Here is a 21,833-nt window from a genome sequence, read left to right on the forward strand (position 1 = left end):
CAGATCTTTGTTATATTCCCATGCTTTATCGACTATTTGTCATAAAGTGAACATCTGATCCTGAGAGCCACTATTTGGCCTGAATTCAGCTTGTTCTTCACCAAGCTTTTCTTCCACAATTCTTCTCAACCATTTCTCAAGTATACTTGCATAGATCTTGCCAGGAACACTCATTAGATAAATACCTCTGTAATTCTCACATTGAGTTTTATTTCGCTTTTTATATATGGGTACTATGAGAGCTCTACTCTGATCATCAGGAATTCGTACCTCTGTCCAGGCTTTCTGAACTATGCAGTGCAGCCACTGTAAGACTTTTATACCACCACAGTTCAGCATTTCTGGTCGAATATCATCTACTCCTGCTGCCTTTCCACATTTTAAGCCGTTGATGGCTTTTCTACTTGAAGTATGGATATTCCTGACTGCATGCCTGGTCAGTGTTTTTTACCACTGTGCTGTCATCACTGCTTGTTTCATTTACCAGTTTTTCAAAGTAATTACTACATACTTCAACGATATCTTTTTCTCCTGTTTTCATGTCACCTTTATTATCTCTAACTCCTTTTACAGCACTCTTTCCTCCATTCCTAAGCTTCTTCATCAACCTCCAGAATATTTTGACACCTTCTTGATTTATTTTCTATTTATTGCCAAAGTCCTCTCATGACTTTTGTTTAGCTAGTTTTACACAGTGTTTAGCATTCTTGGATTTGTCTCTGTATTCTCTAAGAGCACAAGCTGATTTATTTGCCAGGAACTTTTGATATGCTTTCTTCTTTTCCTTCACTGCCTCTTTAACTTCTTGTGTCCACCATGGAGTTCTAATTTTTCTATCCTTGCAGACAACTTCACCACATGCCTCTCTAGCTGAATCAATCAGGGCTTTCTTCAAGGCTTACCACTGATTCTCCAAGGTTTGATTCCTGTTCTCAAACTCTTTCAATTTTTCTTCAATAATCTTTGTGTATTTTAGTCTACAGTTCACATGTGAGAGCTGCTCAACTTTTATTCGCTTTAAAATTTTCTTATGTTATTCTTTTCAATATGAAATTCAATTTTATCCTGCTTAAGACTAAATAGTGATCACTTCCAATTTCAAATCCTCTGTACACTCTGGTGTCTTGCACAAGGGAGAAAACATCACTATCAACAATAACATAGTCAATGAGACTTTTCTTATCTCCATGTGAACTTGTGCATATTTTTATGTTGGAACATGGTGTTAATAATAACCAGTCCATGTCCTGAGCAGAAATCCAACAGATATTTGCCATTATTATTAGTTTTGCTCTTTTCTCCAAATTTTCCCAAAATATTTTTGTATGTCTCACAATCATTTCCTACTCTGCTATTTAGATTCCCAACAAGGACCAACTTTTCCTTTTCATTGTGTCAGTTGCTTTTTCTAAAGCATCAAAAAATTCCTCCACTTCTACCTTAGTAGAACCTTCTGTGGGACCATAGGCACAAATAAGTCTCATTGTCCAGTTCCCTATTCTCATATTTGCCCACATTTCTCTACTTGAGACTGACTGCAATTCAAGAAGATTAGCCTCGTATTTTGTGTTGAATATTATGGCTACTCCTTCTTTTCCTTGATTGTCATTGCCTGAATATAACATTTTGTATTTATTGCTCAGAAAGATCTCACCAGTTTTGGTCTTTTTTGTTTCAGTCACCCCTATTATGTCGATCTGGTACTTATCTAATTCCTCAGCTAGCTGCATTTCTTTGTCATTGAGGATTCTTATGTCGATAATACCGATCTTTAACTCTGGTGATGTTGAGTTGGGGTGTGTTTTCAGATTTGTTCCAGTAGCTGACTTTTCGCTGTTCGCCCTGGTTCCCTGGCAAAAACAACAGTGGCCATGTTAAACCGGGCGATGTCCCAGCCGGCATGAAATTTTGTCATGTTGTACCATCATCATCATCAAATTCCTGCCATGTACCCTCAAGGGGTGTTCAGGATATGACAGTACTACATGAAAAAATTACATCATTACTAACTTCCTATCTACAATTTTCCTCCAAATCAGTCTATTACTTGTCAAGACTCCAACATTATCAGATCTTATATTTCTATCATCTAAGGCACTTTGTACCGTATCAATCCACCTATATCTTGGTCTTCCTCTGGGTCGTTTTCCTGCCAACCTGGCAGAGAACACTTGTTTTGCTAATCTTTCCTCTCCCATTCTATTTAAGTGAAAATACCATCTGAGATTAGCTCTGCTAATGCATTCCTGGATGCTGACAATGTCAAGTTCTTTCCTAATATCGTCATTTTTAATATGATATTGCCATTGATGCCATCTTTTCACGCCTATAATCTTTCTCAGGACTCTCATATCTGCGGTCTCTAGTCTTTGGTCAAGTGTTTTACTTCTGACCCAGCTCTCAGATCCATAAGTTAAAATTGGTTTGAACACCGTCTTGTATACAGCTAATTTAGTGTTCCGACTAATTTCTTTCTTATTCCATATGAATTTATTCAATTGACTTCCCACGATACCAGCTTTGCTGATTCTGTTGTCTATTTCTATATTTAGTTTACCATCTTCAGTAAAAATTGTGCCTAAGTAGCTGAAATGTTTTACTTGTTCCACAGGTTCTCCATTCACAACACAGTTGACATTTTCAATGATTCTGCCTATTTTCATTGTCTTTGTCTTTTTATTGCTGACCTTCATACCATATCTATTACAACAGCTATTTAATTTAGTCAGAGAATCTTGCAGACTTGTAGCGGATTTATTTAGAAGTATAACATCATCCGCATAAAGCAAAGAGCTGACATTAACATCTCCAATTTTGATATCAGGTTTAATACCACATTCCTTCATAATGTGATCCATATAGATAATGAATAACAGAGGGGATAATGTACATCCTTGTCTCACACCAGATTTAACATTAAACCATCTTCCTGTACTTCCTTCAATTCTAACTGCTGACTCACAACTCAAATAAAGACTAAGTATTGCTTGATATAATGCCCCATAGACACCATATAACTGCAGCGTATTGAATAGCTTCTCTCTTGGCACCTTGTCATATGCCTTTTCCAAATCGACAAAACTTAAATACAGATCTTTGTTATATTCCCATGCTTTCTCGACTATTTGTCGTAAAGTGAAGATCTGATCCTGACAGCCTCTATTTATCCTGAATCCAGCTTGTTCTTCACCAAGCTTTTCTTCCACAATTCTTCTCAACCGTTTCTCAAGTATACTTGCATAGATCTTGCCAGGAACACTCAGTAGGGAAATACCTCTGTAATTCTCACATTCAGTTTTATTTCCCTTTTTATATATGGGTACTATGAGAGCTCTACTCCAATCATCGGGAATTCGTCCCTCTGTGCTTTCTGAACTATGCAGTGCAGCAACTGTAAGACTCTTATACCACCATACTTCAGCATTTCTGGTCGAATATCATCTACTCCTGCTGCCTTTCCACATTTCAAGCCTTTGATGGCTTTTTTTACTTCAAGTATGGATATGTATTCCTGACTGCATGCCTGGTCAATGTTTTTTATCACTGTGCTGTCATCACTGCTTGTTTCATTTAGCAGTTTTTCAAAGTAATTACTCCATACTTCAAGGATATCTTTTTCTCCTGTTTTCATTTCACCTTTATCATCTCTAATTCCTTTTATAGCACTCTTTCCTCCATTCCTAAGCTTCTTCAACAACCTCCAGAATATTTTGCCACCTTCTTGATATTTATTTTCTATATTCTTGCCAAAGTCCTCCCATGACTTTTGTTTAGCTAGTTTTACACACTGTTTAGCTTTCTTACATTTGTCTCTGTATTCTGTAAGAGTAAAAGCTGACTTATTTGCCAGGAACTTTTGATATGCTTTCTTCTTTTCCTTCACTGCCTCTTTAACTTCCTGTGTCCACCAGGGAGTTCTGATTTTTTTATCTTTGCACACAACCTCACCACATGCCTCTCTGGCAGAATCAATCAATGTTTCCTTCAGAGTTTGCCACTGAATCTCCAAGGTTTGATTCCTGTTCTCAAACTCTTTCATTTTCTTTTCAATAATATTTCTGTATTTTAGTCTACAGTTTACATCTGAGAGCTGCTCAACTTTTATTCGCTTTAAAACTTTCTTACATGTTATTCTTTTCAATATGAAATTCAATTTTATCCTGCTCAAGACTAAATAGTGATCACTTCCAATTTCAAATCCTCTGTACACTCTGGTGTCCTGCACCAGGGAGAAAACATCACTATCAACAATAACATAGTCAATGAGACTTTTCTTATTCCTAGCCTCTTCTCTCCATGTGAATTTGTGCACATTTTTATGTTGGAACATGGTGTTAGTAATAACCAGTCCATGTCCTGAGCAGAAATCCAACAGATATTTGCCATTATTATTAGCTTTGCTCTTTTCTCCAAATTTTCCCAAAATATTTTTGTATGTCTCACAATCATTTCCTACTCTACTATTTAGATCCCCAACAAGGACCAACTTTTCCTTTTTCATTGTGTCAGTTGCTTTTTCTAAAGCCTCAAAAAATTCCTCCACTTCTACCTTAGTAGAACCTTCTGTGGGACCATAGGCACAAATAAGTCTCATTGTCCAGTTCCCCATTCTCATATTTGCCCACATTACTCTACTTGAGACTGACTGCCATTCAAGAAGATTAGCCTCGTATTTTGTGTTGAATACTATGGCTACTCCTTCTTTTCCTTGATTGTTATTGCCTGAATATAACATTTTGTATTTATTGCTCAGAAAGATCTCACCAGTTTTAGTCTTTTTTGTTTCAGTCACCCCTATTATGTCGATCTGGTACTTATCTAATTCCTCAGCTAGCTCCATTTCTTTGCCATTCAGGCTTCTTACGTTGATAGTACCGATCTTTAACTCTGGTGATGTTGAGTTGGGGTTTGTTTTCAGATTTGTTCCAGTAGCTGACTTTTCGCTGTTCGCCCTGGTTCCCTGGCGAAAACAACGGGGGCCTTGTTTAACCGGGCGACGCCCCAGCCGGCATGAAATTTTGTCATGTTGTACCATCATTTTTTATTTTGGTTTAACCCATGTTGTACCATCATTTTTTTATTTTGGTTTAACGAATAAGAATACAATTTGGTCGGCTAAATCCCAAATTGTCAGACCATCCTCGTTCGTTCAGTATCCAAGTATATACCCAACAGGGTGCACCACGAGAAGGTGAGGATCGGACATTAGGTCAGAAGCCCTGGTCGGTTCTCCGCATTCCTTTAAAGGCTATGTGTGGAGGTCTTGGAAGAAAATGCCTAGTCAAACTTACATCACAGTCTGAGAAAAAAACAAGTGGGTTTAAAGCAAGCAAAGATCGAGTAACGTTGTTACTTTAGCAATGCAACAGGAGATCAAATGTTGAAACCCCTCCTAGTAAATCGATTTCTAAGACCACGTGCTCTAAAAGGCAAAGATCTAAAACAGCTGCCGGTACATTGGATGGCTAATACAAAGGCCTGGGTAACAACTGCTGTATTTACTGAATGCAATAATTGCTTTGTACTATAGAAGTGGAAACATACAAGAAGCAAAACGCTCTCAATTTTAAAGTTTTATTAATTGTTGACAATGCACCAAGTCATCTGCATTTAGATCATCCAAATGTGCAGGTAGTGTTTTCTCCACCTAATACAACAAGCATTATTCAGCCATTAGATCAAAGCATAATTGCTACTTTAAAAAAAAATTATGTTAAGCACACTTTTCAATTTATATTGGATAAACAAAAAATGAATCATTAACAGTAACTGAAGTTTGGAAAAAATTTTCTATTTTGGATTGCTTAAATCATGTTGCATCTGCTATTGCTGAAATAAGACTGCAAACTTTAAATGCTTGCTGGAAAGCAGCTTGGCCTGGATGTATTGCAAACAGTGCAACCATGCAAACATCTTACATTATCAGCTGAAATCATTACATTGGCACATGAAATTGGTGGAGAAGGTTTTGATACATTTAGCCAGAATGATGTAGATGAATTGCTTGTGGATAATGCCTTAAGTGACGATATTATTGGATATCGATTAACTTTAGATATTGTCGAAGATCCAGAAAACCATAGTGAAACGGAAGAAAAACCTGTCCCCCTCACTGCAAATATAATTCGAGAAGGTCTTGAACTGTGCAATAAATTGGAAAATCATTTTATTGTTAATGACACAAATTCTGAACGAGCCTTTAAATTCTAACGCGAGCTGAAGAACTTTATGTCTGGATATCGCGAGCTGTATAAATAATTACTGAAATCATCATTGCAAAGTTTAATCACTGATTACATTGTCAGAAGAAAAAAATCAGCACAGAACGAGGGTGAAAAACCATTGCCTTTACCATACAGATCTGATGCGCTGACTATCTCTTCTGGTGATGCAAGTGATTTTGCACCAGTTCGCAAACGTTGCCGAATATTGTCTAACAGCGATGATAATTCTGATGACAATGTTAAAAAAAATGTTACTTTGCAATAAAATTAAATGAATAAAGCTTTAAAACAAACTTAGGCATTCTTATTTCCTTGAATTTTCATAAACTATTTTTATGCGATTTTAGGTTTATTTTAATTCATTGCTTCGGTTTTATGCAGTTTTAGAAAATTATGGAACGTATCTCCGATTTTTCAACATAAGTTAGGCCTTTTTTGTGCGATTTTTTATATGCAGTTTTCTGTAAAACATATCTACCGTATAAAAAAAGACCGGAGTATATATATACATATATAAACCTAATTAAATAAATAATACAAAAAAAAAACTATATTTTCTAAAATATTTCTTGTTTTGCATTAATTTTTTTTTATATATGTGTATCATTACAATATTATTTCAATTTTCTCACAATGGATTGTCTGCAAAGAATTGTGTGGATACTGTTTACTTATTTATTTCAATACAGTTGCACTGTAATTCACTTATAAGTTATATGGATTCAGATAGTTACTAATAACGAAAACGGACATTGTTTTAAAGAATAAGTTTACAAGAGAAGAAGATGAATGATTCAAAATATTAACTGACCTGCTTCCATTTTTGACCTTAGCAGACCCTGTAAGCTTTTTGTGTACACTGGATGGTGTTTTCCATCACTAGTGTCAGAAGGTTCCACTTGTTCACCAGGTTTTATGTTACTAAAGAAATTAAAGTGTTTATATTTGTTCATCACTATATAAAGAATGAAATGTTTACTGATTATTATCACACAAACAGCCAATTAATGAAAACAAAGAATTCTAAAATTTGATATTCTTGAAAGCATAGTTAAATAAGTAAATAAACAGTTGTGAATCAACTGTAATAGCTGAACACAATGTTCTGCAAATGTATGGCAACAAGAAAGCATTTTTGTGATTATAGAATAACAATGACAGCTGTTAGCTATAATCACAGACTTTGCTACAGCCTACATGACTTAAGAACTAAGTACAAATGACTTTTTGCTTACAATGCACATATGTCATCATGGACAACCAAAATTTAAGACATAACTAAGACATTTGCTGCAAGAGGATTCTTCATATGAAAACTTGAGCAAGAATGCAGTGGGTTCGGGTGTATTTTTGGTTAATTGTGGATTTGTGTTTATATGCAAGAGTCGCTGAAGAAGTTATATGTTTATAGAGTGTATATGCTTGTTTATTTTCTTACAAAGTCTTAAAGTGTAGAGTGGCATACTAACAAGCAGTGAAAGAAAGTCGTTGGCTGCTTTGTCTCGTAATTTAAATTTTGAATTTATTTTGTGAAATGTGAGGTATGCTTTATGTACTTGTTGGATTATGTGAATAAGTTATGGATTTTTAAGGCAGATGAAAGGAGAGTGAGTGTGAAGTGCAACTTGAATGCAGAGTTGATGGGCAGTAATGGTGAGAATAGCAAGAATGTAGCAAGAACAGTGAATGTTCACCAATAGCAAATAGAGAAAATGTGAAAGGGCAGAGAGTCAGTAGTAAGAAAGTTATGAAAACACAGGTGAGTGATCGAGTGAAAGCAATTGATGATAGTGTGAATGACATAACTGATAAAAGTATAGCAAAAGTCAGAATAGCAAATATGGTACAAATGTGATAATTGAAGAAAGAGTGAATAACAAAGACTGACTTTGGTTGCTGGAGATGAAACATGGGACACATCAGATGAAGATGTAGTGGTAATGTTCAATGAGTATTTTTGCTAGTGTCCTTCAAGTAGATGGATTAGGAGTAGTGTTGAATAAGGAAGTATTTAGAATCTTAAGTAACATTGATATTAATAAAGCTGTGGGATTGAATGGGATATTACCACATATATTAACAGGAATGTGCAAAAGAGCTGGCAATACCCTCGACTTGGTTGTTCAAAAGGGGTGTGGGAACAGTCCCTAAAGACTGGAAAGAAGGAAAAATAGTACTAATGTGTATATCAGGTGTGATGAAGGTGTTAAAGACAGAGTACAAACCTGGATTCATGAGAATGGAAATTGTTTAAGAGAACAATGGGTTGGTTAAGGGAGAGGTCTTGCTTTAATAACTGGTTACATCTTATAACAAAGTGACTAGTGTACTGGATAGAATAGATGTTTATACAGTGATTCATCTTTATTTGGCTAAAAGCATCTGATAGCATACCACACAATATAATACTGCCACTAATTTTTTGTAAAAAAATTAAATTTTCTTTCTTATTCCATATAAATTTATTCAGCTGATTTCCTACCATAGCAGCTTTACTAATTCTCTTGTCTATTTCATATTTAATTTGTCATCTTCACTAAAAATTGTGTCTAAATAGTTGAAATGTTTACTTGTTCTATAGGTTCACCATTCAGGATACAATTGATGTTTTCAATGTTTCTGCCTATTTTCATTGTCTTTGTCTTCTTATTGCTGATCTTCATACCAAATTTATTACAGCAGTTATTCAATTTAGTCAGGGAAGCTTGCAGACTAATGCTGGATTTATTCAGAAGTGATCTGATAATGTTGGCGTCTTAACAGATTAATTTGGAGGAAAATTGTTGATCGGAAGTTAGTAATGGTGTAACTTTTCCATGTATACTATCATAATTATCCTTTACACTCCCTTCCAAGTGTACATATCAGGAATTTAATAATAATGATTACTAGCCAATATTTCACCTTGGTCACCAAGGCATCTTTGTGAGCAAAAAGAAATATATGGAGATTATTATCCTTATTTATAAGGCTATGATTCAGCCACATGTTGACTACTGTGCACAGATTTGGTCACCTGAGTTTCACGGAGATTGGGAGGTAGTGGAGAAGATTTACACATGAGTGACCTAGCTCGTGACAGGTCTGTGGAATGTTCCCTATGAAGATAGATTGAGGGTGTGTAGGTTGCTGAGTTTAGCTAACAGGTGGAGGAGGGGGGGGGGGGGGTATGATAGAAACTTATAAGTTACTAAAGGGCTTCTATAAGATGGATACAGAAGAAATTTTTCAATACATGGGAAGTAGAGGTAAAACAAGGAGTCACACTTGGAAGTTGTAAGAATGTGGTTAGTAAGGGTGTGCAGACTAGGTTCTTTACTCAGAGAGTGGTGAATGAGTGGAATGGATTGCCAGAAGTGGTTGTGAGCACCCCAACAGTAAATACGTTTAAAGAGATGTATGATAGGTATTGTGTAAATAGACAGAGCAGGTCTCTTGCAGTGAGTCTTTGATCCCATGGAGTTCCCAAATAAATAATAATAATTATAATATTGAGCAGGTGTATGCAGGCATGCTAGTAGGAAGGCAAACACAGACTGATAATAAAACGTGAGCTCTTACAGTTCCAAATGGCACCGTTTATGGGTATGGTGATGGACACTTGTTGAAGTTGTCAAAATGATGATCTTCCAGATTTCTGGCAACATGATACAGCTGAATTTGTTCAAGTTTGGGGAATGTTGTAGTGTAATAGTGGATTCCAGAAATAGTCTTTCTGTTTTAAATTGGTTTCTGTATAGGAGGAAGATTTTTCCTCCATTGAACTTGGTGATTTGTGTGTAGAGGCTTAAGTGCTGTGAGGACATCATGTTGGAGGCTTAATGGATTTTTTACAACACTCAGAAAGGATTAAAACAGAATTTAATACCTCCTATATTTCGTCTCAGTCACTGAGACATCTTCAGGGATTACAAAAAAACTAATGTAACATAAACACAAATAACAAACAACAATACTAAGCCCAACCACGTGGGTGACACTAAAGTCCTAACTAGGTGGAGCACCCTCTAAGGGTGGTTGTAGGTGGCCTGGAATGTAGGGTGGGACCTCTGGTGATAAGTGTTTCCCAAATCTTAGGAAGCTTAATGCAACCGTATTTATTAAGATTTGGTTGATTTCAGAGAGCTGCTGCTGATTCTAAGAATAGTCTCTCTTTTTTTAATTTGTTGTGGTGAAGCATGGTGTTTTTTTTTTCCATGTTTCAACCAACCTCACTGGAAGGTACATACACCACCTATCACACCATACTACTGGTAGGTAAATAAAACAGCAAATTTATCATTCATACTACTGGTAGGTATTATCAATCTTTAGCAAACAGAGCTAGAACCATCTACTCAAATCACATTAGCCTCTCTGCTAAAATCAATCATATTCAAAACAAAAATTAGCAGAGCTCTTTGCATATTCTCTCCCACCCACATACAAAAATCAGGACAAAAAAATCCATTACATCTGAGGGAAACTTTAGATAAAACTGCATACATACATTCTTACATCTGACTGCATTTGGCATCAGGAGTCTTGAAAAACTAATAACTAGTATGAGAACTAACAGAGAATCAAGGAAACTAAATAATAATGGGAGGAATGATGAGAATATGAGTGTAAAAAAACAACAATGTTGTACAATTGTGTTAATGATAGGAATGAGCAATACACTGGATATGATTGAGGAGAGAACGATTTCGACTTTGTGTTTGTCTGGTTCAGATCCATCAAATGTGAGCAAACATACCTACATGTAAGGCACTAGAGAAGAATAGAGATCTGCAAGTTGTCCAAACTGTGTCAAGCAGGTAGATTATTATGTCTGTATACAAATACTATGAGTATCAGAAACAATGGGATGATGTTTGTTGCCTTGATCAATATGTTGGGACCTCAGATTGTAGGCATTAATGAGACCTAGTTATCAGAATCAGACATACTAACTGGTACTGAGTGTAGAGGGTACAGTATTTTTATGAAGGCTACACAGGAGAGGAGGGGGGGGGGACATGCTGTTAATGATATCGGATGACTTGAATCCAGTTAATGTTGAAATCTATGAATGTAGTACTAGTAAGAGTGTTGTGGCAGTGAGTTTGAAGCCATCTGGTGTGAGGTGGAATCTAACAAGATCAAATATCTAGGGGCGTGTTGTTACAGACCTGGTGGATCGGTTGTTAGTGATGAGGAAATGCATCACCAATAGAGATAATGGGTGCGAAAAGAGTAATCATAATGGAAGACTTTAATTATCCAAATATTAACTGGGTAACAGTAAAATCTCATGAGAATGATACTGAATTTATTGATCTGTTGCAAGACAATTTCCGCAAATACCATGTAAGAGAAGGAACTTAAGGTTAAAGAGTGTTAGATTTGATTATAGTGTCAGTGGGTGTTTCAGTTAACTATTCTACCTCTGGTTAGTTATAGTGATCATGCTGGGAAGAGACTAAGTTTATGAATGCTCCTTTCAGAAAACATTACATGCTGAACTACAAAGCAGAAAATTATGATCGACTGAGGAGCATACTGAGTTCAGCAAAATGGTATGGGATGATATCGATAGTGCATGGGAAGCATTTAAAAGATACTTAAATGATGCAATATTAGAATGTGTCCCAAGAGTTTGAAGAATAAATAGGATAGGAGTCAAATGGATGTGTAATCTTACTAAGCAAAAAATTCGTAAGAAAAGGATGCCGTGGAAAAAATACCGTGTGCATAAGAATGATGTCTGTTATGAAAATTATAAGCAGCAGGCTAGAAGAGTCACAATTGTTGTACGGAAATCTAAGTGTGAGTATGAAAAGAAGATGGCCCTGAGTGCTAAAGACAACCCACAAGAATTCTATCATATGCTGCAAGTAAAAGAAAGAAAGAATGAATATGAAAGAATAACTCTTCTGATTGCAGATGGTGTGAATGACAGATGCAGAAGAGGTTGTACAACTAATGAGTGCCAATTTTGTTAAAAGCTATCAACTCGGTGTATGCAACAATGAGTTCACTGCCACCTCTTCACTGGATGAAGAAACTTAGGTATATGAAGAGGAGATATTACAGCTGTTGTACAAATCGAATAAGAATTCGGCAATAGGGACTGATGGTATATCAACATCGGTGCTAAAAGAGAATTCAGATGAAATAGCTATTTTAAATTTAGTTTAATCCTTTATCCAAGTGTGAGCAAACAAAGTTTGCGACTGAAAATATCTTCAGGCCTGGGGTAAGGTAGTACAACACCGGGAAACTCATAGCAAAGGTGGACCAAGCTAACATCACTCCTATCTCAGTATCTCCCATAATGCAAAACACATCTCCTTGCAGATATGTATAATGTTATGCATTAAGGGAAGGGCACTACCCAGACTAGTTTCGATCTTTATCGAGGTCTCTTCAGTGGGAGCCAGGCCCAGAAGTGGAGATACCAGGCAGAAGCAATGGCGAGGTCATCTTTACCTATAGGAGTTGCCAAAAGGTGTGCCACCTTTTTATTAAATTACTCTGGATTTAGAGAAAGATGTTGAAGGTTTATTTTTCACTTGGTTAGACTATAATAAATTTAGTTTAATTCTTTATCCAAGTGTGAGCAAACAAAGTTTGCTCACACTTGGATAAAGAATTATTTTCAAATAGATCAAGTGTTAACTAATAAATATTTATTAAACCTACTAGTTTCACCAAACTTTAGCTGTTGACATCTTCAGGGTACAAGCACTTAGGCTAAAAAAATTATACAAATATGAATAACTGTAAAATTCTAAAGATTATAGTTACAAATTAAAATAGCACTGAACCTGAGTGATACACGTATCGTGTGTGTACATGATTAACTAGTTGTTGCTAAGGAACGTTCTGTAGTTTGCATTGAAGTTCATTTCCTGTGTGTTAAGAGATCTAATTGGGGTTTTCCATATCTCTGGGAGTATTAAACCCTGGTTCCTGTTAAGGTTATCAACAGAGCGAGCAACTGTAGCTGCTTCTTTAAACAGGGAGTGGTAGTCTTCTTCTATGTAAGGGGAGCAGCTTTTATCACACTCAATGACATGGTTAGTTACAGAAAAATGAGATGACAGTCCTGATATGTCTTGTCTGTTGTTTTTGACGTAACCAATGTGCTCCTTCCATCTAATTTCGAGGCTTCTCTTGATGACTGCCTGATGTAACTTGAACCACATGAGCATGGAATATTGTTAACTCCAGCATATTTATAGAAAGGATGGTTATCTTTATCCTTTCTATAAATATGCTGGAGTTTACAATGTAAAACTTTAACATTGCCATATTTCAGCACTTCAACAATACATATCTACTACAGCTACCTTTATGCATTACAGGTTCCTAGATGCCTGCTTATCTCATGGATATTTCTTATCGTTATTCTCTTTTGCCTTATTTAATAAGTTTTCAAAAATAATACTCCACACATTAAAAATATCATTGTTATTTACTCCACACATTTGTTTTTATATCTTTGTTATAATCTTTGATTCCTTTTTTAGCATTAATTTCTGAGCTTCTTATTAGACTCTACAACATTCAACCACTTTGTGTTAATTAATTCTGCCATTGCTGGGTCCCAAACTCGGGTGAAAAAGGAGGAAGGCTGTACTTGTAGCTACCAACTACAATACATAAAAAAAAAAAAAAAAACTCAAGAAACATCAAGGATTAAAAGAAATCTATTTTCTGTTGAAGAACCATCATAGAAAATAAGGCAGGTAGGTTAAAGCGCTCTTAGAGAAGCCTACAAGCAGAAGGAGCTTGGAAAGGATATCTTCACCCAAATCTATAATTCTTCTATCATTTTCACCATTCAGTTTTATTTCCCATAACTCTGCTCCAATTAACTAGAATTAAACTTTCAGCTCACACCATCTGAATTATATATTGTAGTTGTAACCACTATAAAACTTTTATCCCTCCATTTCTAGTCAAATTTACTCCAGCTTCTTTTCTACATTTCATTCCTTTTTGATGATTTTTTTTTCTATCTCAAGTACTGATGTGTACTTGATTACCTGATGTGATTACATTTCACTCCCTATGTCACTCTGATTTAATGCTTTTGAGTAATTAATCCAGACATTCAGAATATCTATAACTTCAGTTTTATAATTTCTTTTATCTGATTTCTTTAATAGTACTCTTTCCTCCTTTCTAAGTTTTATCAAATAGCCACCAAAACATTCTGCCATCTTCCTGATATTTATCTTTTATATTCTTAATAGTCTTCCCATGACTTTTATTTACTTACGTTTACACATAACTTAGCTTTCTTAATTTTTTTTCTTTATATTCTCTCAAGATATATGCTGACTTACTTGCATTGGTATGGAAACATTCACCCAACATCCAACTTTGAATTCTCATCTCTTAACTAAGTCTTGTTTTCCAAGAAGTGTGCCATAGCTCTACAAAATAAACATCAAGAATATTGTCTTTTGTCTTTTATTACTCTAAAGCTCAAAAACGTTGCAAACAAATTATCAACATATTCAAAATTGATTTTTGTAAAGGACAAAAGCAGGAAACTTGCACCCCGTCCAAATGACAATAAAAAAAGCTTATAAGACCTAACCACTTGTGCAATTATGTTGCCACCTCTTTTGCACTCAGATTGTTTTTATTACACTGTAAACCCACAAAAAAAAAAAAAAAAGGTCAATGTGAGTTGTTCTCCAATTCTTGCACTTATGATTTTGATAAATGTCATCTTACCATGTCAAGCATGTGCAATTTAAAGTTCTCTAAGAGTTTTTAAAAAGAAATTAAAAAAATCTTGGTCTACACTGAATAAGAACAACAACAAAAGTGGTGCTGACAGCAATTTTCTGAAGATTTCAGAGTTAACCTCTATACTATGTCACCACTTTATTCTCTCTCTTTCTCAATGGCATAAAGTAAAGAACTGAGATTAACACCTCCAATTTTGATATCAGGATTAATTCATTTCTTCCCTTCATAATGTGATCTGCATAGATGATGAATAACAGTGGAGATAGTGTGTACCCTTGTCTTGCATCTGATTTTACAAATTTATTTTCCTGTACATCCTTCAATTCTAACTGCTGTTTACAATGTAAACATAGCCTATGTGTTGCTCGATACAATGTACCATTTACAACATATAACTGTAGCATTCTGAACAGCTCTTCTCTTGATACCATGTCATACGCCTTTTCCAGATCTAATCTATGAAACTTACAATATTATAATGAATGTTTATTTTCTTGATCATCTAACTAGAGTAATTATTCGGACAATAGATCAAGTGTTAACTAATAAATATTTATTAAACCTACTAGTTTCACCAAACTTTAGCTGTTGGCATCTTCAGGGTACAAGCACTTAGGTTAAAAAACATTATACAAATATGAATAACAGTAAAATTCTAACGATTATAGTTACAAACTAAATAGCAGTGAACGTGAGTGATACATGTATCGCGTGTACATGATCAACTAGTTGTTGCTAAGGAACGTTCTGTAGTTTGCAATGAAGTTCATTTCCTGTGTGTGTTAAGAGATCTAATTAGGGTTTTCCATATCTCTATTGTCCAAATAATTACTTTACAATATTATACTCCCATGATTTCTCGACTATCTGACTTAAAGTGAAAATCTAATTCTGACAACTTCTATTTGGTCTGAATCCAGCTTGTCTTTCCCAAATTCTTCGTAGTCTTTCTTTTAAAATATGCTTGCATGATTCTTAGTTGGACCACAGCAGGGAAATTCTTCTATAATTCTCGTTTTCAGTTTTAATTCCTTTTTTTTTTTTTTTAATAAATGGGAGCTGTACATGATATTTGAAAAGATTCTCAAATATGGAGATATAAGAGTTTTACAGTGGCTGCATTGCATAATTCAGAAGGTGTCATCTGGAATTTCACTTTCAGGTGACACCTTCTGAATTATGCAATGGCCACTGTAAACTCTTATATTCCATATTTGAGCATCTCTTGTTAAATATCATATGCTCCAGCTGTCTTTCAACCTTTGTTGTTTTTGATGGCTTTATCTACCTCAAGTATTGACGTGTACTCCTGATAACATTGATTGATTGATTGATCTCATCCATCCCTTTAGGACAGGTAGAGTCTCCCTAATGAGGAGTTCGTGACAAATCCGTGCGTGCTCATGGGGCCGGTTTGCCTGTTCTGGGGAATGAAAAACCAGAGTTTCTGGGTGACTACCCCCTACCTCCATACGAGGCCAACTAACTCACCTTTCATTGAAAGATGAGATAAAGGTTCCTCACTTCACTGACAGGAATCGAACCCAGGTATTTCCAATCAAAGGGCTTGTCTATACCAACTGAGCTATGGAGGATTTTTCTTCTGAGGAATTTTATCAGAAGATAACATTCCTCATCAATATTTTATACCACTGTTTTGTCAATGTCTTGTTTCATTTTACTCCAGACATCCAGAATATCTTTATCATCAGCTTTTAGGTCACCTTTTACATCTCTGATTACTTTTACTCTTTCATCCTTTTCTACGTTTTTCAATAGTTTTTTTGAAACATTTTTTCACTTTCCTGAGATAGTCTCTTTCCATGACTTTTGTTTTATTTCTTTTACACAAAGATTAGTTGTTTACATTTTTTCTGCATTTATTCTCTCTGAGTATATGTTGACTTACTAACAACTTTCAATATACTTTCTTTTCTTTTTTTTTTTTTGACCAGGACAGCTTCTTTAATTTTGTAAGACCACCATGAAGTTCAAATAAATAATTTTACCACAAATTATTGCCAAATAAATTTTGTGGTAAAAAATGTATTTTTTACCACAAAATAAATTAATAAATTTTTAGATCTACACTTAGCTGAATCATAAAATTTGACCTATTTCCAGTTTTCTTTTATATTATTTCTTGTAGAACTCAATCATTCATGCAACCAATTCCAGATTTATTATGACACTTTCTTCTATGGATAAGTATTAATTATGCAAGATTTCCTTCAGTATTACTGATTTGTATCAGTGTCACTTCCATTAAATAATATCTTCTAGTTAATACCTCTTTGCCATAAATTTATTAATCTTTGCCAATAATTTTTTGCATTAATGAGCTTGATAATGCAGCAAGCAGTATTTACTAGTATATACACCATTTCTAACAATCACAAGATAATACTATAATTTAACTTTTGTTCTATATCCAGTAAGATTAAAAAAGTATCCAAAGTAGTATGATTTCAGCAGTTACAGGAAGTGTTGTTTATATATGATTACTGGTGAAACAAAGTTTGCTCCCTTTATAGTGCAGTTTAGCTTTAATTCTTATGATATTCCTGATCATGAAAGGTCTGAAGATCCAAAGCATATTACTGAACAGCGATATCCACTCAGCAACCAACAGGCTAGGAGTTTAAATTCCACAGCAGATATGGATACCTATTAATATCATCAGGTGGTACATGATTTTCAACCACCCATTGTAGTCATCACCTTGCATACTGAAGTGCTGTGAAAAAACCTATGAATGGGCTTCCAAGATTATCTAGCCCTTAACCATCCCATGACACTGATAGTAATTATACTATACAGGAATACAGTCCTAAATGAGTAGCATTCACATTAAAAAAAGAAATTTAAAAATCCTAGAAACTTTTCTCTAGAGGAACATTTTTCAAGCATAATAGTGGTATCACATCTGGTGATGAATTACAGATTCACAAATATATATGTCTCAATAGAATTCAAACTACAGGTTGTAAGAGTGAAAAGCAAAAACAATATCTACTTGGCTAAACAGGAAAGCAATTGAAACTTGCTCCCATATAATTACAGTGGTTAGCCCAAGGAGTCAGTACTATATAAAATGTTACATGGGAAGTTCTACATTTTTGAGTTGTATGTTAGTTAATATATCATGTTGTTGTGTTTTTCCATGATGTTAAAAAATTATTTAATAAGTGCTTTCTGATTTTCAAAAAGTTTCCTAAATTTGAGAGTATTGTAATTTAATAACAATTTTAAGCTGTCCTTGTCAGAAGTAAACAATTTTATTTAGAAATTTATAAGTAAAAATTAACAGACTAATAAAGTTGTATTCTACTTACTGCGTAAATAGAGCTCCATCACCACATGGAGCAGTAGATATGTATAGATGAAATGTAATGTCTGAATGAACTCTAAGTAAGTGATTTTCAGAAGAAGAAGGTTCCAAAATTGGATGCTCTTTTCCTGCTTTGTATGCCATTAACTGCTTATATAAGAACCTGAAATTATTTTCAGTATTCTATAATGTGAATTAATGAAATGAGCTAAAATGATTATCATTATTATATGATGATATATAAGAATCTAAAATTTTTATAGTACTCTATAATGTTAATTAGTGAATAGACTAAAATTATCATTACTCATATATATGTATAATTTTTTATGTAAATTCCTCCCAATCCTGCAATTAAATAACTACGTATCTTGGGAGGCTCACACAGACTCTTTAAATTCATTCACAGATGGAGAATTCTCCATTTCTATGGACAACCTATTCCGATCTATTCCACTGGAAAGGCAGCAGGAGCAGATGATATTTGACGAGAGATGCACAAGTATGGAGTATAAAAGTCTTACAATGGCTGCACTGCATAATTCAGGAGGCCTGGACAGAGGGATGAATTCCAGATGATTTTAGTAGAGCTCTCATAGTATCCATATATAAAAAGGGAAATAAAACTCAACGTGAGAATTACTAAGGCATTTCCTTACTGAGTGTTACCGATAAGATTTATTCAAGTATACCTGAGAAACGGTTGAGAAGGATTGTGGAAAAGAAGCTTGGTGAAGAACAAGCTGGATTCGGGTCAAATAGAGGTTGTCAGGATCAGATCTTCACTTTACGACAAATAGTTGAGAAAGCATGGAAATATAACAAAGATCTGTATTTAAGTTTAGTCGATCTGGAAAAGGCATACGACAAGGTGCCAAGAGAGAATCTATGGGGCATTATATCAAGCAATACTTAGTTTTTATTTGAGTTGCAAGTCAGCAGTTAGAATTGAAGGAAGTACAGGAAGATGGTTTAATGTTAAATCTGGTGCGAGACAAGGATGTACATTATCCCCTCTGTTATTCATTATCTATATGGATCACATTATAAAGGAAAGTGGTATTAAACATGATATCACAATTGGAGATGTTAATGTCAGCTCTTTGCTTTATGCGGATGATGTAATACTTCTAAATAAATCTGCTACAAGTTTGCAAGATTCTCTCACTAAACTGAATAACTGTTGTAATAGATATGGTATGAAGGTCAGCAATGAAAAGACAGAGACAACGAAAATTTAGGTAGAATCGTTGAAACTGTCAACTGTGTTTTGAACGGAGAACCTGTGGAACAAGTAAACCATTTCAGCTACTTAGGCACGACTTTAAGTGCAGTCGGTAAATTAAATATGGAAATAGACAACAGAACCAACAAGGCTGGTGTGGTAGGAAGTCAATTGAATAAATTCATAAGGAATAAGACAGAAATTAGTCTGAACATTAAATTAGCTGTATACAAGACAGTGTTCAAACCAGTTTTAACTTATAGATCTGAGAGCTGAGTCAGAAGTAAAACACTTGACCAAAGATTAGAGACCGCAGATATGAGGGTCCTGAGAAAGATTAGAGGCGTGAACGGATGGTATGAACTGCAATATCATATTAAAAACAAAGATATTAGGAAAGAACTTGATATTGTCAGCATCCAGGAATGCATCAGCAGAGCTAATCTCAGGTGGCATGGTCACTTAGGACGAGGAAATATTATCAAAAGGAGTATTCTCTGCCAGGTTGGCAGGAAAACTATCCAGAGGAAGACCAAGATATAGGTGGATTGATACGGTACAAAGTGTCTTAGATGATAGAAATATAAGATCTCATAGTGTTGGAGTCTTGACAAGTAACAGACTGATTTGGAGGAAAATTGTAGATAGGAAGTTAGTAATGATGTAAATTTTTCATGTCAGGAATTTGATGATGATGAACTTCAGCTTTTATATATATATATATATATATATATATATATATATATGATGCATACAAGAAAGGCCACAAGACCTATAACACATTGGTGTGTGTGGGCAAGAGGAATAGAAGAAAAGAGGAATATGTTCACATTTTATGAAATGAAAGAAGAGACAGTGAAACTGGTTCAGTGAATTTTCAAGACAGAGTGTTAAAAGGTGCTGGTTAGCAGTGGCTCTTGTTTTAATGATTTTGGAAGAGAGTGGAGGAATAATAATGGCCAAGTCAGCAGAGCACTGTTCATGACAATGCTCTGTAGAAGAGGTACAAGGCAGAAACTGAATATCTGTGAGATAGGAATCATTAATTAACCTTCTAGATAGAACTGAGCAATCCTTAGAGAGGATTTTGGTGCACCACCCCAAATATGGGAGCAATATTCCATGGCTGGGTGGATTTGGACTTTGCATAGAGTTAGTAGCTGTGAAGTAGTGTCTTGCAAGAAAAAGTACACCAAGTTTTTTGGTGGCTGCAGAAGTTATAGTTGAAATGTGGTTGTGCCAGGAAAGATTGGAAGTGCAGGTCAGTCCAAGAAGAGAAATCTGATCGTGTTTGGATATCTCAGTATTACTAAAGGCAGAGGTTGGGGGGGGATTCTTTCTTGTGAGAGATCGGAAGGAATTGACTTTTGGTGGCACTGAAGATTACAGGGTTGTCCTTGCCCCATTGGAATAAAGCTAGGAGATTTGAGTTCAGGTCACTGGAATGAAAAGGAGGAATAGAGTGTACTGGCATTGGCAAAGCTATGGATAGAATTTGAAGTATGTGAGAGCAGATCATCTATATACAAGAGGAAGAGAGTGGGTGAAAGAACTGAACCCTGGGGTACTTCTGCATTGGTGGGGAAATCTGAAAAGAGTAAACCATCCACGACGACACGTAGTGAGCGATCAGTGAGAAAGTTGGGAATCCAGTTGCAGAGTGAGGAAGGCAGACTAGGATGGCAGTTTGTTAAGTAAACCCCTATGCCAAACCCAATAAAATGCCTTTGAAATGTCAAGGGTAACCACGTGAGCTGCTTCAGCAAAGTAAATTAAATTAGAACTATCTGCATTAAAATGTATTTGCTTATTTCTCATACCATATCTATTAATGTTAATAGATGAAGCAGAGTAATAAATATAAATAAACAATTTTTTCTGCAAAGGAATATTAAATCCCCCCCCCTCCCCCAAAGAATAATTGATCACATACTAGTACCATCCATGTGTATGCAAGAGTTGAGGAAAGAAACTTTTAAGAGGAGGGTGTTATAGTTGTAGCGGAAATTTGTAAGGAAGGCTGTTTCATAGAACAGGGGCAGCTTGAATGAAAAGATGAAGGGAAGCAGGTTCAGCATGTTTGAAGCTCGACTGTAAAAAAAAAAGATGTCTAATAACCACTGCTCATGTTTTAACAAGCTCAGTGTAGAGCAGAGAAACAAAGGAATCCAGTGTAGTGGAGATGTTTTCAATTGCTTATAAATTAATTTAATTATTTATCACCCTTAACAGCAGAAACAAGTTTTATGAACTGATAATAGCCCGCCCCCCCCAAAAAGACTATTATGTTTCTTTTCTCCAAGTATATTCAAATCAACTA

The 21,833-nt window shown here is 35.2% G+C and overlaps 1 protein-coding gene across 1 annotated transcript in view; it reads right to left on the reverse strand.

Annotated features, from left to right (window-relative positions):
• LOC150108545 (uncharacterized) overlaps nucleotides 1–21,833 on the reverse strand; it is a 241,446-nt gene that overhangs the window by 60,475 nt on the left and 159,138 nt on the right. Inside the window, exons 6-7 of the mRNA XM_090390486.1 lie at nucleotides 18,293–18,451; nucleotides 7,036–7,145 (exon numbers count right to left, since the gene is read on the reverse strand). Of these exons, the coding sequence (XP_090246612.1) occupies nucleotides 7,036–7,145; nucleotides 18,293–18,451 (269 nt within the window). The remainder of the gene's footprint in view (nucleotides 1–7,035; nucleotides 7,146–18,292; nucleotides 18,452–21,833) is intronic.

The sequence above is a fragment of the Typopeltis vanoorti genome, chromosome 3 (assembly GCF_054136105.1).
Source record: "Typopeltis vanoorti isolate ZY-2024b chromosome 3, IOZ_Tvanoo_1.0, whole genome shotgun sequence".
NCBI lineage: Eukaryota > Metazoa > Arthropoda > Arachnida > Uropygi > Thelyphonidae > Typopeltis > Typopeltis vanoorti.